General features: G+C 52.7%; 1 protein-coding gene across 1 annotated transcript in view; it reads left to right on the top strand.

Moving 5' to 3' along the window:
* Positions 1 to 13,584, top strand: part of LOC113984729 (nectin-1) — a gene marked incomplete at its 5' end in the record, with an annotated part of 52,636 nt that overhangs the window by 25,648 nt on the left and 13,404 nt on the right. Inside the window, 3 exons of the mRNA XM_039389092.1 lie at positions 8,368 to 8,515; positions 10,478 to 10,565; positions 11,198 to 11,308. Coding sequence (XP_039245026.1) covers positions 8,368 to 8,515; positions 10,478 to 10,565; positions 11,198 to 11,308 — 347 coding nt within the window. The remainder of the gene's footprint in view (positions 1 to 8,367; positions 8,516 to 10,477; positions 10,566 to 11,197; positions 11,309 to 13,584) is intronic.

Genomic DNA, 13,584 nt, shown 5'->3' with positions numbered 1-13,584 from the left:
AGCAGATTGACCCTCAGCACTGCCCCTCAGGAAGGGGTGTGTGAGGGACAGCAGCACCAGAGTCCAAGGCAGAGCCACAGGAGCATCCAACAGCTTCCTTCTCACACATCTGGCAGCTCCCTCCCTTTTCCAGGAGGCTGAAGTCATCCTTTTGGCCGGCCTGCAGCAGGTCTCAGGGGTGTTTGGGAAGCTGTGGGAGAGGAGAGGAGAGAAGGGAAGGGGGGTGTGAAGAGGCACAGAGCCCTCCCTGCTGCTGCAGCTCCCAGGGGAGAGAGGAGAACTGCAGCCCTGCCCACCTCTCCCTTTGCACAACCATCGAGGCACTTTGGGGTGACAGAGGGGCAGAGCAATTCCTCCTCACCCTGCCGGGCACACCCCGTGTTCCTGGGCATGGATGCAAACGGGAGGGGAGCTCATCCTTTGGAGACAGCCAGGACACGCTGCCCAGTGCTGGGAGCACCCCAAAGGCAGCAGGAGACAAACACAACCCAGGGCACAGCCCAGGCAGAGTGAGATGTTCCCAGGAGAGCTGCCGGAGATTGTTGAGCAAATTAACTCTATTAACGCAAATGATGAGAGTCTGAGCTGTCTGAGTTCCTGTACCTTCTATCTGACAGAATTCATCTGGTGGCTGCTTGTAATAGCATGACCTTAATGGACTCATCAAGGGAGCAAGGCTGTATCTCTGGCTAAACATGGATTTGGGACCACACTGTGCTCTGGGCAGCTCCAGCAGGCTGCTGAGATCAAGAGAAACACACTCTGGTGTAACAGGGTTTGGGATCTGGCCCCTTCATCCCTCCAGGAGAGGCAATTTCAAGTGTCATCACCTCCTCGAAACTGTACAGCAGAAGAAATAAATTACTAAAGGGATTTGATTGTTCATTACTCTGCCGAGCTGCAAGGAAATGAAGCAGAACTAAAATTAAGGGCTGGGAGGCTGAGGAAATGTCAGATAACACTTCCCTTCTTCTCCAGGGCTCATCTTCTCCCCCAAAACCAGGCTGGGGCATTGTCCATCCTGCTGCACTGAGCTGCAGGTTGCAGGAAGGCAGGGGGTGTCTGTGGGGTTGGCCAAGTGGGATGGAGAGAGGCCAGGTGAGGTTTGGGCTGGGTTTGGACAGGTGGGTTAGAGGCAACGAGGTCGTATTTGCCCCCTCTTTTGCTAGAGTGGCACAGAGAAGAAAAACCAGCCCAGTGAGAGGTGTCTTTAGTGGAGTTCCTCTGCAGGAGCCTCCTCTCTGCTGGACCCCGTGGGGTTAACACCCAGCTCCCACTGCTGCATCCAAACCCCACCCTGGGTAGTGGCCACTGGAAGCACAGCAAGGGGAGGTCACCAGGGGCTAAAGCCACATTCCAGACATGCCTTTGCAGCCAGTAGCTACTTAAGCAGATGCTGTTTCACCAAGGATGGCTGTGGCTGCTGCTTCCTGCAGGAGGGGAGAGGGGGGAGGCTGGTCCCTGCCCTCGGTGAATGGCAAAGCAATTGCCTTTGCTGGAATGTCTGTGAAATCTCCACTAATATCAAGCACATCCCTGTGTCCACTTCAAAGCAGGCACCCCAGGGAGGGCTGGACCCGCACACCACACTGCCAGGCTCTCCCAAAACCTCATCAGAGACAGGCCAGTGGTTTGCACAGTCCCTGAGTGCCAGCTGGCACTGGAAAAATTACAGAGGAAAGCAGAGTGGTCAGGCATCTTCAGGGGATGTGGGGATTGGAACCCAGACAGTGGGATACCCACGCTGGGAATGACCCAGGGGATACCCAGCTCTGGTTTTCAGAGGAGAGGGATTAGAGAGGGGACATATCAGGTCACTCACAGAGGGGCTCAGCAGCTGAGAGGGATTCCCTCTCCTGGGACGGGAGAAAGGACAAGGCAGAGAGGTCAGAGGCATTTGTTTGTTGAACCACCCTTGGGGACACCAGCTTTTGGCCTCATCAAACACACAATACAAGCAGGACCCTCCCAGCACCCCTTTGCTGCAGGGAGATGCAGCAACCCCTGTGGGAGGTGAGCACCCCATTTGGGGGGGCCCTGTGGCCCCAGCCTGTGCTGAGGGGGGGATTTCCAGGGAAAGGAGGCAGTGCCAGGATCGAAGCCATGCCTTGGCACTCGCCTGTGTGGTGGCTGATTGTGTAAGTGAGACTTACATCAACAAACACCCTGACAGGGAGAAGCTGTGACAGGCTCTAAAAATTCCATCTGACTTGTATCAGGGCACAGAGGCAGAAGAGAAGCTCTGCCTTCGTTTTGGTGTTTAACCTTTAGCTGGCTGTGTTGCAAAATGTGGAATATGTCAAGATTGTTTTAAGTCAGGATGTTCCCTGGTGTAAAATCTTCGTATACTTTCAAGCCTAATCATCAAGAAAGGAGACGTAATCAGTGGAACAGGCAGCAGCCAGCATGCCTTAGTCAAGGACATCTGGGAACTAACAAGTTTTAAGGATATAGCAAATGAAGATGTTGTTGTGTGTCAGTAGAACAGAGGGCAGTGAGCATCCCGTACTCAAGGACCTCGTGGAACTTTTAGGGAAGGAAGTATTAAATCAAAATGTTGATGTATGTCTGTGTATACATTGCCAACTTGGCAAAAGACTCAAGGTCCGTGTGTCCTACAGCTGAACTATGCTCATTATAACACTAAAAAATATTAATGTATCTTTTATATAATTATAATACTAAAAAAGACCCTGCCCAGGTAAAGATCATGAGTAGAAGTTAGGTGGGGTTATGGAATTTGTGTGGAAATGACTAAACTAATCCTAACAGAGGGGCTGTACCTGTTACTAACTCTGAATTCCTGTGTGTAAATAGCAGCATGAAAAGTCCAATGGGTGTGCTGGGTTTGTGGGACACCACCAAGCACCCAGGCTTAGGCAACTCTGAAATAAATAATCTCCAGGCCAGGACCACAGGGTGTGAATATTTTAGACCCAGGAAATGCTGCTGCTGAAGGGGCAGGAGGGCACTTCAACCTCACACACTGAAGGTCCCGTGCCCCTGGCACAGCTTCTCCAGCAGTGTCCTTCCCTTCTTAATCCCTTTTATCCTCTGGATGCTTCACTGTCCCTGGAAGGGATTCACTTGATATACCCAGCGAAGGGAACTGCCACCAGAGAATCCTCTGCTCCCTCAGTCTTCAGATCCCTTTAAAATCCCCAGGGCCTTGCTGTTCATCCTCCCCTTTGGCCTATCAGTTCCACCAGCTCTGGCTCTGGCTCTCCTGGGAGCAGCATTCCATTAACCCTTTGCAAAGGCAGGGAACCAGGAGGCTGGGGAACCAGCTTGTGCCCGGGGGTGTGTGTGTGTTCCACTGGAGCGTGTCTCAAATTAGCCAATCCTGCTCTCGTCTTTAAAACCGAACCGGGGATCTATTTGTTCTGCCAAGCTTTTCAGCTCCGTTTAATTTAGCTCTCCCTGAACTTGTCTCAGGCTCCCTGGAATGTGTCAGGTGGGGTGTGTTATAAATATGCATCGTCTGAGCTCATTGTCTTGCTCAGCAGGAAGAAAAGAGTCCGGCAAGTGCTGACTCCTCGCAGTGGGTCAGGGTGACAATCCAGGGCAGGGACAGGCTTTCTTTGGGCTGGCATTGCTCTGGCACGGGGTGTTTTACACATGCAGGCAGGGGAGCACCAAGGCAGCACTAACTCCAGCAGGGCTGGCTGCTGGAGGGGCTTCAGAGCTGCCAGCAGAGGAGAGAAGGATCCCAATCCCTTCCCGTGGATTTGCAACGTGTCTGTGAGCAGGGCAGCACGGGCTGAGCGCCTGGGCCAGCCGGCCACGGAATAGGTGGGGATTTGCTCTGTGTGGGGAGGTGATAAATGGAAAGGGAACCCTGCTTTGGAACTGGTTATGGATGCAGGCAGGTCTTGGAGCAAAACGTTTATCAGAGGTGTTGTGTGTTGCTGTGCTGGTTTTCTGCGAAGCAATGAGGGATCAGGTTGAATTTAGGAGGGGGCAAAGACAGGAGGAGAGTGTGCAGCTCTCTTTGAGCAAATTGGCTTCACTCAGAAGTATTGGCTTCGCTGCAGTAAAACAGCCCAGAGACTGACCCAGCTTCCAGATTTACCTGGGGGGGCAGGTTGGGGCATCAGCAATCAGATGGGGCTCAGGCTCTCCTTGGGGCAGCTGAATTCATGGCAGACAGGCAGAACAGAAGAAAGCCAATCCCAGTGTGAGACCCAGTCCCCTCACCCAAATGAAGCCTTCCTGCCTGCCCAGACTCCTTCCCACAGACCTGCTGAGGCTGGATGGCACTGTGCACACGCTGCAGGGAGGGCAGAATTAGCTGTCTGATCCCAGCTTTACAGCCAAAGTCAATCCCAGGCAGGCACAGACCCTTGCTGGGGATGTAACATATCCCTCCCTCAAGCCTTGATCCCAAAATCAGCCAGGCTGCTTCACGATGCAAATGTCCCAACCACACAAGCAGCTCTGAGGGAAGAGACCTCACTTCCAAAAGTGTGACAGACAAAGTCTCTCCTTTCACAAATTCCTCCACATCCCTCCCTCCTTACCAAGAGCAAGTGAGTCATTTCCTCTGCTCTGCCATACCCTTGTCTGGATGCTTTCCAGTTGATCCATCTCTGCCTCACTGCAAGTTGCCTTTGGGAGCATCTCTCTTACTCTCCTGTAAGTTGGTTCTCCCGAGCCTTTGTTGTCCCTCAGTTTTTATTGACTGCTGCTCTGGGCAGCTGCACTGTGTCTCCCCTGGGCTCTGCTCCCGTGGATGCCTCTGTCCCTTTGTCTCTCCGCTGTGCAACGCTCCCCTGGCTCTTGGCAGTGAATCAGAGCCCTCACAGACAGAGCCATGAGCCCCGAGGCTGTTTGGACAAGGGGTTTGTCAGAGCCAGTGCCATTAAACTCTGCTCAGTTGTGTGCTGTGGCTGTGTCTGCTGCATCCCGTCGGGATACACATCCATGCCCATCCATTCCTCGCTTCTTTGGGAACAACTGGCAGCACTGGAATGCTGGGTGTGATTTAGCTGAGCTCTGGGAGTGGTGAATTACAGTATCAGCACCCCACAAAATGCTTTAATTGATCCAGTTGGTACAAAGACCTTCATCTGTTAGCAGTTACTTTTGGAAAGCCAGACACACGCACCATCAGGTGACTGGCAAGGATGCTTTGCAGAGAGATAACCACTTTTCCTCCTTTCCTGTGTCTGCCTCCATCTCCAGAAGAGCCGTGGGAGAACAAAGTAACGAACAAAACAGCTCTGAAAGAGACTGGGGGTGGGACGCCCTTCTTTTCTCCTTAATTGTAATACTGTGAATTAATTCAGTTTTGCAGCAGGAACGAGGAGTTTCCCAGCAGCCCTTAGACATCCAGATAAGGCTGAGCTGTTTGTTCAGCCCCTTTGGGTTCTCTCTGGTACCTGCCTCACTGCCAACTGCTTCACACCAACTTTTTTTTTGGAGAGTTTTAAATTATTCAAGCGTGACACAGAGCACGGGGGTTTGCATTCTTAATTGGCAAAGCCTTTTCCCACTCCTGTCTGGAGGCCCCTGAGCTGTCCTGCCAATTTATTCTGATCCTGATTCACAAGCCTTGCAAACATCTTCCCAGGGCTGCCCCAAAGCCCTGTCAGTGTAACCGAATCCTCAGCTGCCAGTTCTGATCATCTCCTGGGGCTTTTCCTGGTGTTCTCCTGTTTGACTCATAACACCCCTTCTTGCAGCCACCCTGCCCTCCAAAAAAGCTCTGTTGGTGCCCTCCAAACCATCAGACACAGCTCTTCCCCAGGAAGGGGAGATTGAGGGACATAGATGAAAAATGGTTTTAAAAAGGGGGAAAAAAATGGAGAGGGAAGAGCAAGCAGAAAGGAAGGTTTCTCTCTACTACTCATTTTCTTCTTCTATCCTCTGCACTTTCTTGCTCTCTCAGGACCTTCTTCTCTCATTTATCTTCCTTGTCTCCTGGTGTTTCCTGTTATTGTCAGCAATTATCCCTGGCACCTCTCACAGCTTCCAGCCTGGACTCCTGCAAAGCCAGGACCAACCCTTTGCAGGGTGGGTGGCTCGGGCTGTCCTGCACACATGAGGGGCAGGGTTTGCTGTCCCGGGGCTGTGTCAGGGTTTGGGACTTGCCCCTGCAGTGTCACCCAGCCCTGGCTGAGGTAGCTGGGTGGGCACTGACACCAGGATCTTCATACCCCAGTCCTGAGAGCCTGGCGAGAAGGAGGGACCCTGATAGACCCCAAATTTCTCCTTGTCCTCCTTCATTCTTTCACTCTCCTCATCCCCTTACTGTCTTTACCCAGTGCCCTGCGTTTACCTCTCCCTCTTCTTCAAAACGATGGTTGTATTTTCCCCTCTCTAAATTCTCTTTGCCCCTTCCTGCTGTTACGCAGGTCCCTGTCCAAGTTCCCGGAGATTCATTTTATTTATTTATTTCCCTCTTTCTCCTTCCACCCCCTTCCCCCGCGCACATACACACACATTTACAGCGGCAGCAGGAGGCTGATGTTCTCTGCTGCATCCCGAGAGCCATTAGGGGCCAATTCATCTCGGGAATGCCCCAGCCAAAGGGACTGGGAGATTCTTTACGGGAGCTTGGATTGCAACATGTCAGCCCTGTGCCTGAGCAGGGCTGTGAGAGAGCTGTCTCAAGGCAGAAATATTATTTTCGAGACAACGTGGCTTTTGGAGGAGGGAAGAGGAAGAAAAGTGGCTGCCACTGCTGAGGATTTTCGGGGAGCAGCGAGTTCTGATGACTGCAGCATCACACACGCGGCTCCGAGCTCTTAATTAAGGACCAGCGTGGGATGCTGCCCCGTGGGTGCTCTGGGGTGCCGTAGTTTGGCAAGAGAAAGCCGGGTTTGCCCGGGAAAGGGTGGGGAATCGGTGTCCAAACAATTCCCAGGGTAAATTGCTCCCCGGCAGCGCTGTCCCAGCGTGGTGCCGGCAGCCCGAGCGGTTTGTACCGACACAGCCAACACGGCAGGGCTCTGATCTGCAATCCGGTATTGACCGGAGGGGGAGTGTTCCCTGCGAGATGTTTACACACCTCACTCCACTCCTGGATGGCAGCTGCAAATCTGAGAGGTGAGGAAGGCTGGCGGCCAGGTGAGACCTGGGAATAGGCTGCTGGCAAAGCTCCAGCGCCGGGATTTCAGGATCTGAGTGCTGAATCCCCGGGTGTGAGGTGGGAGGAAGGGGCAGATGTTCACCCTGAAAAGCCCTGTGTACGTGGTCCTACGTGGTTTAGGAGCGTGTGCAGATGTTTTATGACCACACTTAGCTTGGTTTTATTCCTTTGCACGTGTAAAGTGGGTATAATTTAGTGGCCTCGGGGCCAGGTGGTTTAGGGGAGATCCTGGCTGCCACTATGGTACCCAGAGCCATAATTATCACAAATAAGGGCCATATAATCCAGCATCTGGTCTCTAAGAGCAGCCAGTACCCAGGGCATTAAGATAAGTACAAAAATTAAATGTGGTAGACAAGTTTTGCGAAGCACCTTGTTCCCTCATCCCTGTCTTACTCCCCTCCCCTGAATTTCTTTTCCTCCTCCTCCTCCTCCTCCTCCTTCTTCCTCCATTCCAATTATCTCCTCCTTTCATCACTGCCAGAGTTGTAAGTACAAAGTACCAATTAGCTAGTTTTCAAGTTTAATTAGGTTGGAAGGTAGAGCAAATTAAATCCTTTTATCGTGGGTTTCAAAGCACTTTCCCATCAGGCCCATGGGATGGGTTGCCTTTGAATGAGGTCCATGTTGGTCACCCAGGAGCTGGCCCAGGTCACAGAGCTCTCCAGCCATGGGGCAAGCAGGAGATGAAATGCAAGATGAGATATGTTTCCCCTTTACCCCTAAATCCTGCACTCAGGACATCTTTTTAGGAAAGCTTTAGGGGTGCACATACCTCTGCTCCACCTCAATGAAATTCAGCCTTGCTCCTTAGCTCTCCTAAGGTCTACTTGAACAAGGCTCTCCTTCATTCCAGGCAGTGCCAGGAATTCAGTGAATACACTTTGACAAAGCCCAGCAGAAGGCTTTCAAAAATAGTTAAACAACATCAAGTAGCAGGTCCACTTGAGAGCTTGGAAGCACCTTTGTTCCCTAAACCCTTCTTTTTTCTAGAGCTGAACAAAGGCTGAATAAGAGATCCAGGAATAACCACCTGACTTAAGAGGAAATTGCAGAGTGGATTAAGGAAGGGGTTAACTCTTGGGGACACAGTGGGCTGCATTGTAGCCCCAAATTCTGTTCTCCTGAGCTCTGAGGGCTGTGTTTCATCACGACCTGTCTCCCTCCATGGGGCGAGCTGGCACCTTTGCTCCTGGAATCCCTGCCTGTGCTGGTCCTTGTGCTGCCCTACTGATGCTCTGACCCTCTCCCCTGTGCTGCCCTGTGCGTTGTAGACAAGCCACTACCTCAGAGTGCCCCGGGAGGCATCATTGGCATCGTGGGAGGCGTCGTGGCAGCCGCTCTCATCCTCGGCGTGGCCGTCACCGTCATCGTCGTCTACCGGCGGCAGCAGAAGAACCGCACGGACACGGACCACGACCTGTGAGTGACCCCACGCCCACAGAGCCACAGCCCACGGGTGGTGTGGGTGCTGTGGGGTGGGAGAGAGCACCTCTGGCCCCCCACTACCTGCACACAAGTTAAAATTGGCAGCGAGCCGATTTTTTCGTGGCGTCTCTGCCGGGTCTGCCACCCCCTGGAGCACTCCTCTGATTCTCTTCCCTTCACTGGGGCTCCCTCGTGCTTTCCATCCTTCTCTCTCCTGTTTTTTGAGTTCTTACCATGAGCTTTAAGTGGAAACTGAAGCACAATGATGTTCACCCAGATGCTGTAGCATATTTTAGACCATGGTGCAGCAGCTCAGTGCCCCTCTCACCTCCATGGGTAGAAGAGGATCCTGTTCTTTCTTTCTCAGTGAAATGGCTTCAGGCTCTTGAGTTGGGCTGGATGACATTCTGTCATCAGAGATGTCACCCTGAGCACCTCTGAATATGTTCCAAAGGGTCTGGAAAGGATTCACATCCACTCAGCATTCTGGTTTTGCACGTAGGGTGACATGAACTCTGGCAATAGTAGGGAGAGAGGACATCACAGAGGCTCCTCTTTGACAGGTACTTGCTTTGCTCTGCCCTGCACCACACAGCTCAGATCCCAGGCAGGGAATTGTGTGGTGTGGAGGTCAGTTTATGCAGCATGAACCTCTTCAGAAACGTTTAGCCTGGGCTCTTCTGAAAAGCTCTGTCTTGTCACCAGCTCTTCACCAGAGCACCCCCTCCCTCCCTTCCCACTCTTCCCACCACCTCCCTCCTCTCCTACCTCACAGGGGAGGCACGGAAAGCCCAAGGCCCAGAGGTTGCTTTTATCTTCCACAACCCCCCAGCTCATTGTTGTTACACCTTGGGCACATTTTGTGCTCCATTTAATCCCATTTGAGGGAGGGCACCGGAGGAGAGCGGCAGAAGGGAGGGAAGAGAAGTGGGGAGAGCAGGAGCAGAGAGAGAAAAGGCACACAAACAAAAAAAACCCCAGCACCACGAGGTGAAATTACATCAACAGCACAGGCCCTGTGATGGAGATGCTTTCTGACAATCCACTTCCCACAATGGCCCTCCACCAGGCTCAGGGAAGAGCCACTTTACCAGAGAATAGAAACACAACAGTGCCCTGCTCTGCTGAGGTGCTGCCTCTATTGTGGAAGCTGATCCAAAAGGTAATAGAATTTCTTTTCTATACAGCCACAAAGTCAATGTTTTACAGAGCCTCAGGGAGCTCTTTCACCCTCCCCTTCACCCATAAGCTCTGGTCCCACGCTGGAATCCACTGGGCTGCCAAGAGAAGTCGCCCATCTCCATCAGATCTGGTGGAGAGGAGGGAGGGGGGACCCGGCTAATTAGTGGATCAGAGTTTTAATAAGTTTTGTAAAAGGATTAGACACATCTGTGCATGTGAACAGAATGTGCAGAGACAGTCTCTAGGCTGGGATTACCGTGGCTGCCAATCCCTTTGCTCTGGGGCAAGAGCTGATCCCCTGACTGGGGGTCAGGGATGAATGTCCCTGCGTGGCACAGCCTGTCTGGGAGGAGGATCCAAAGTCCTGCTGGGAAGCCTGTGGCAGGGGCTGCCATTCCAGGTAAGCTGCCAAACTGGGGTTGGCATAACCTTGCTAGCATTTCCCAGTACCTCACGGCCATAAAAAATAAACCACCTCCCGTGGGATGATTTTTGAGCCATTCCAAAGCTGGGTATCCCAGCTGCACCCTCGGGATCTGCAATCCGACATGGAGATTTGCTTGGAACAGGAACAGAATGCTAGCAGGGAGTTTATTTCTATTAACAATTCTAATTGGGGTGAGGAAAAGGGCACGGGGGAGTTCCTGAGAGTAATCTATATGATTATATTGGCAGTTTGGTGACAAACACAATCAAAGCCTCGGTACAGGGCACATCAAAGCAGCAGATCCTTCTCCCTTGCTCTCTAATCATCAGACACTTCTTTCCCTGCAGAATTGACTTGCCTCCATCCCACAAACCTGCCCCTCCACCAAAGAGGAAACAGGAGATGAAAAGCCACCTGACTCCAGAAGATATCCAGGTATGCCTCCCCAGCCTTCCTCTGGCAAGGAAAATTGATCCCAGGCAGTGTCCACAGTACCTAAATGTTGGAAAATGGGGTTTCCAGGAGCAAAGAAGTCCATGGCCTGAGTCTGAGGAGGGGCAGAGAGTAAGGACTTTTCAAGACCAGGTTGGACAGGGCTGTGAACAACCTGCTCTAGTGGAAGGTGTCCCTGCCCATGGCTGGGGGTTGGAAATAAATTATCTTTAAGGTTTTCCAGCCCAAACCATTCTGTGAGTCTCTGATTCTGTGATTCTCTGATGCTGTGACTCGTCCCCCCAGAACTCCCAGAGTTTGGCACTCGTTGAAAGCTGTAATTTGGATTCTGCCCAGTCCCTTTTGTGGCTGTTGAGTTCCAAAGGAGTTGGTGTTCAGGTGGGCTCTTGGGTGTGAGGACTTTTGAGCATCTCCCCCCACTTTGAACAGCACAAGTGTTAGTGAGGGGTGTGAGAATGAGACAAAGAGAAAAGGAGGCAAATAATGTGGTGGGAGCAAGGGAGGAGGTGAGATGCTCTGCCCTTCATGGTGTCCCCTGAACAGACATTGCCTCAAGCTGTGACAGGAGGACAGACCTTGCCCTTCTCATCTCTCTTCTCTCTCCTCTATTACAGGTTGTTCACTTGGACAACATGAAACACGAGGAGGAGATCCAGAAGCTCCCCTTGCAGACTCCATACTATGACATGGCAGCCCCTGAGCCCTCTCCCTACACTGACAAACTGGTAAGGACCCTGCCAGACAGGGTGCTGATGGTGCTGCCTGGCCTCACCCTCACCCCCAGCCTCTCTGCCTTGCACACTGCATCTCTCACCCTAAAAATTAAAAGACCCCCCCCAAGAGCAGCTTCTCAGCCCAGGATTCTCCTCTGCTGGAGGAAGGCAACATCCACACTGATCTCAGCCCACCTCTGAGACCCACCTCTGCCCCTTTCCCCAGGTCCTAGAGCTGTGCCTTTATGGCTCATTCCTCAGTAGAACACCCCTGTTAACTCCAAATCCTTTACCCACATATGACACCTACAAGCCCACCCTGGCCACTCTTCACCTCCTGCAAGGAGCCCCTGTTAGAGTTTGCAGCTGAAGGAAGCAGCAGGGAGAGCTTCACAAAGCAATTATCTGCAGGGCAGAGCGTGCCAGTGTCTGACTCTCGCTTGACAACAAGTTCTTTAAACCCCTTTTTTTTTTGTGTGTGTGTGTGTGTGGATTTGTTCAGCCTCAGAAGGGGAGATGCTAATGTGAGGCAGCAGCAGCAGTGAGATTAAGGGTCAGGAAGAGATATTAGCAGCCACGTGGGAAAGGCAGGCTTGCAAGGAGGGAGGCTGAAGGAGGAAATGTCAGATGCAAAGGCAAGTAAGATGAGAGTCCTTTTTGGATGAGAAAACAGAAAACCACTGGACCTCAGACAATATCCTCTCCCTCCCTCACCCCATGGCATGGGGCTGCTCCCCCCTTGATCCATGGGAGACAAGGCATCCCCATGTAAATGCTGCAGGTCTCTCCCAAATTCTTCCTCCACAAGGGATGGTTCAGAGCACTGCACACCCAGCCTGGTGCTCCAGCAGCGTGAGCCCATTTGTTTGAGAAGGCTGTGCAAATACCAGCCCACACCGGAGTAATATTTTATGAACATAACTCATTATAACCCAGTTCATCCTGCTATGACCCTTTAATGGGTGTTCCTGTGCAGATAATGGAAGGACAGGGCCCAGTGACCTTTAGCTGGCAGAAGTCTGCAGCGAGACAGATGCCGAGGGCATTGGAAATCAGAAGGCAGAGCTCTGTGCTGGGCTGTGTGCATGTGATCCCATTTCCCTCATCCCAGCTGAGCGTGGCCCGTGGCCCCAAAGGAAAAACTTCCCCTTGGAGCCCTCCCTCAGTCCTGGGTCTTTGTAATCCTTGCTGAGTTTTAAATGAAACACAGGGTGCTAAAGCAAGGCAGCTGCTGGGAGAGCATCTGAGGGCTGGATTTCAGGCAGGCAGGAGGATGGAGGAGCTCATTTTGGGAAATAATGAGCAGTCAGTTAATTAAGTGGCAGAGTTAGTGATGTGAGATGGGGCCTGATGGGTAGCTGCTCTGTAACCATGGGAACAGAGTTTGCTGCTCTCAATCCTGGCCTGAGAAGATGCATTTCCACGTCCCAAGCCTGGCACTCGCTGCTCCCCACCCGTGGATTCAGCCAGGAGGTGACGGAGCTCTCGTTTCATCTGGCCCATGAAGGGCTCACTTTGCAGTGGTGATGTGGGGTCTGGGGGACTCAAACCCTGCTGCCACAGCTCTGCCTGCTCTTGGCACGGGTCTGGCACAGCTGTGGGTTGGCCCATCCCCTGGTCAGCCCCTGTAACCCATCACGTACCTGCTCCGTGCCCTGGCTCTGCGCCCCAGGAGGAGCGAGCTGAGGCTTGCTCCCATTCCTTGCTAAATCACCGTGTCCTTCAGGCAGGCAGCAGGCTATTCAAGTTTGGGACTGGCAGGGGGGAGAAGGGTGTTGCTTTGCAGCCAAGGAGTGCTGATTTTGCTGGATTTCTCCCAGGCAGCACAGGCAGGACGTGCTGCCACAGCCAGGCCGGGTGTGCACCGCGTCGCCCAGCCACGCTTTGCAGAGGAGCCAGCTCCTGCCCTCCTCCCTGATGGGAAAAAAGTGGCCTGCATCACTTTTTTCCACCCCTAAAGCATTGCAGAGACCTCCTACTCGTGTCACACTGGGGTTCTGAGGGGTGTCTGGGATAGCACTGGTGTGGAAACCCCCAGGGAACAGCAGCAGGGAGAGTGGTGGTTACCAAGACCAGCACTCCCAGCTCAGTCCCAGCAACCCTGTTCCATGGGATGGAGCCAGACCTGCCCGATCCTTCACCTGGGAGGTGGGTCAGCTGGAGGATGAGGAGGGAAGCACATCCCTTCAGCTTCACCTGGTCTCTGCCAACCTCACTCTGCTACAGCCCCGCTCCCACCGTGTTCAGACACAGCTACTCCAGAGTATCTGTGGTTCTGGGATCCTTTA

The sequence above is a fragment of the Pipra filicauda genome, unplaced genomic scaffold, assembly GCF_003945595.2.
Source record: "Pipra filicauda isolate LSUMZ 115617 unplaced genomic scaffold, ASM394559v2 scaffold700_size144734_pilon, whole genome shotgun sequence".
NCBI classification, from domain to species: domain Eukaryota; kingdom Metazoa; phylum Chordata; class Aves; order Passeriformes; family Pipridae; genus Pipra; species Pipra filicauda.
Note: the sequence above shows the minus strand (reverse complement) of the source record. Positions and strands in the feature narration are given on the sequence as shown.